This window comes from Mandrillus leucophaeus, unplaced genomic scaffold (assembly GCF_000951045.1).
Source record: "Mandrillus leucophaeus isolate KB7577 unplaced genomic scaffold, Mleu.le_1.0 Scaffold249, whole genome shotgun sequence".
Taxonomy (NCBI): domain Eukaryota; kingdom Metazoa; phylum Chordata; class Mammalia; order Primates; family Cercopithecidae; genus Mandrillus; species Mandrillus leucophaeus.
Window position 1 is genome coordinate 909771 of NW_012102576.1, and position 3310 is coordinate 913080.

The window sequence follows — 3310 nt, forward strand, 5'->3', positions numbered from 1 at the left end:
TGTGTGTGTGTGTGTGTGTGTATATATATATATATATATATTCATTCCTTTTTTTCTTTGAGATAGGGTCTTGTTTTGTCACCCAGGATAGAGTGTAGTGGCACGATCTTGGCTCACTGCAACCTCTGTCCCTGCCAGGGCTCAAGCGATCCTCCCATGTCAATCTCTCAAGTTTCTGAGATCACAGGTGCACACCACTGTGCCCTGCTCGTTTTTCATATTTTTGGGAGAGAGAGAGTCTCATCATGTTGTGCAGGCTGGTCTCGACCTCGTGAGCTCAAACAATCTGCCCACCTTGGCCTCCCAAAGTGCTGGGATTACAGGCGTGAGCACAGCACACGACCATATTCCATATTTATAGAAAAATTGATCCTTTATTTGTTTGATGCCTCCTCAGATCCTGAAAGCTTCTAACTAAAAGTATTTTTGCTCCCTGTAATATAAAACTTACATGTATTTATGTTTTGCATTGAGAAAAATATATGGTTTCTATCATGATTCACAGTTATTCAGTTATTATTACTGAATTCTATAATTTTATATTTAAAACTGGACTTACTATAGAATGTTGAAAACGAAATACACAATTGTATTTTTTGGTGAGATCTCAAGTTTGTATAATATATATGCCTTCAGAAAAGAGATTTTTAAAAATTACAGCAAAACTATAAAGATGCCTAAGTGTTAGGACTATAAATGATTTTTAAAATTTCCTTCTTTATGTCTTTGTATACTTTGAACATTTTCTATATTGTACAGGTATAATATTAATCAGAAAAAATTAAATTATTAAATTAGATTTAAACATGATCATAAATTTCAATAGTTATTTATATGTAATTGTGTTGGAAATAAACAGAAAATATCCAACAATTGTTAGCCGAAATAAATTTGATGTAAACTTCTGGAATTCCAGGTCTGGAAATATTTAAGAAAATAAAAGATGCATTTATAGAAAATAACTTTACACTGAATCCAAGCAGATCCTTGAACACAGAGATTTCATTTTATTCCAGGTTTCCACATCTATGATTACACCTACGATTTTAAAAAATCACAGTTGTAAAATTCCTAAACTGTTATAATTATCTATCAAATTCTCTATTGTTATAAGCACGTTCTTAGGGTAGCCAAGAAAAATAAGTATATAATCCATGAAGGAACAAAGGAAGAAAACATTCAATATTTTCAAGATGTTCAAAACATCACCTGAAGGCTAAAACTTCTGGGAGGCCAGAGAAACATGAAAAACAAGGAAGTAGAGCACTTACACTTTCAGCTGACAGCTGTTGTTCCGATTTCAGTAGAAGGACGCTCCTATCCACAGCCCGGAGGGCACAGAATGAGTCAGGGGCTGCTTGAAGATAGAGGCTAGCATTGGAGCCAGGTAGGCCCTGCTCTTTAGAGAACTTTATGGTAACCTAAAGTGGAGGAAAAAAAAGAAATGAGAGTAGAGACCATTTTATGTAAAGATGATCTGAATCCATTTCATCTCTCCTGAATAAATCCTTAGAGATTTCTGTACTGTATTTCCCCTGCCCACTCTCACCCTCAGCTCTCCTGGCAGAAGCCCCCCCTTCACCACCCTGCTGCCGTCTCAGGATTGGCACTGCTGCCAAGGAGCATGTATGGTGTTTGGTGATTCTCGCATCCCCTAAGAATTCAATTATGCCAGCACTGAGTGTGAGTTTCCCACTTGACGGTGATAGTAGTCAGAAGAGAAGACAGCAGGGAGCAAACTGTTCCCACTTTTCAGGCCAGAAATAGGAGAAACATCACCTTGTGTTTAAAGCACTTGTCAATCTGGAATCTGACACTGTCAGCCACAATTTCCCCACTGGGGTGAAGGGTGTAGACAAGCAGGACAGCCACAGGAGCCAGATCAGCACTGATGCTGATTGGGAATGAGAAGTTTCCATTCCAGGCTGTGTAAATAGGAGACGAACAGATAAAATGCTGAAAGTTTCCTGGATCACTGGTACACTCAGATAAAAGAGAATGGCTCATGGGCAGAAAGAATAAATTTGGCCCTGTTTTCAAGACAAATAAATCAAATAATAGGAAGTACATACACAAATAAAGAAGACTGCATAATTTAAATGATAATAACAACACTGGGATTTTGTACACCACTTTTCTAATGTACTCAATGACCTGCCAATAAAAGACATAAAGAAGGAAATTTTAAAAGAAATTTTGTCCTTCATCAAGACATTTAGTAGCTTACCTCAGGCTGTGCTAACTATTCCCTTCATCCACAAATTGAAATAAGTGCTCGTTCTAACTTCTTTTCACTATATATATATACACACACACACACATATATACACACACACACACAAGTTTGACTACATATAAATGTATTTTCTTAATATATATAATTCCCATATATATAATGTCTATATTTCCTTAGCAAGAAAAAAATGAAGTTAGAGTACATAGTTTAAAATGAATATATTATATGTACCTTTGTTTCTGATTTCCTTTTGTCCACTGAGTAAGATAGCTCCTTTTACCATCATCTGTGCAGAACAAAGAAAACATAACATACAATATATTATCTAATGTCATCATATTCTCACATTGTGATTAGGTAATTTATTACTTAACGGTAATTCTGTTCCATAAGATAGGGTAGTTTCCGCAAACAAATATTCAAATAGACTTTGCATAAGTTGGAAAAGTGCAGAGAAAAGGACTAAAATTGATTGAGGTTCTATTATGTACTGGAAACTTTGTGAACTATGTGCAATGCACTGTGCAAAGTGGCACATAAAGCTCTGAAATTGTTAGGGCTGTCTGGTTTCAAATACACCTTCACCTGCTCATTAACTTTGTGACTTAAGGCATGACATTTTACCTGTTTGCCTCTGCTCCTTTATCTGTAAAATGGAGATACCTATAAGGCTAATTAAATGAGTTAACACATATGCAATCCTTGTAACAGTGCCTGACACAGAACACTTACCCTAAGAGGTAAGTCTTTTTTTTTTTGAGACGGAGTCTCGCTCTGTCGCCCGGGCTGGAGTGCAGTGGCCGGATCTCAGCTCACTGCAAGCTCCGCCTCCGCCTCCCGGGTTCCCGCCATTCTCCTGCCTCAGCCTCCCGACTAGCTGGGACTACAGGCGCCCGCCACCTCGCCCGGCTAGTTTTTTTTTTTGTATTTTTTTTTAGTAGAGACGGGGTTTCACCGTGTTAGCCAGGATGGTCTGGATCTCCTGACCTCGTGATCCACCCGTCTGGGCCTCCCAAAGTGCTGGGATTACAGGCTTGAGCCACCGCGCCAGGCCAGAGGTAAGTCTTATAATCT

At 38.2% G+C, this 3310-nt stretch overlaps 1 protein-coding gene across 1 annotated transcript in view; it reads right to left on the reverse strand.

Annotated features, from left to right (window-relative positions):
- Positions 1-3310, reverse strand: part of LOC105541986 (ovostatin homolog 2-like) — a 69521-nt gene that overhangs the window by 37893 nt on the left and 28318 nt on the right. Inside the window, exons 13-15 of the mRNA XM_011983312.1 lie at positions 2468-2522; positions 1780-1925; positions 1272-1421 (exon numbers count right to left, since the gene is read on the reverse strand). Coding sequence (XP_011838702.1) covers positions 1272-1421; positions 1780-1925; positions 2468-2522 — 351 coding nt within the window. The remainder of the gene's footprint in view (positions 1-1271; positions 1422-1779; positions 1926-2467; positions 2523-3310) is intronic.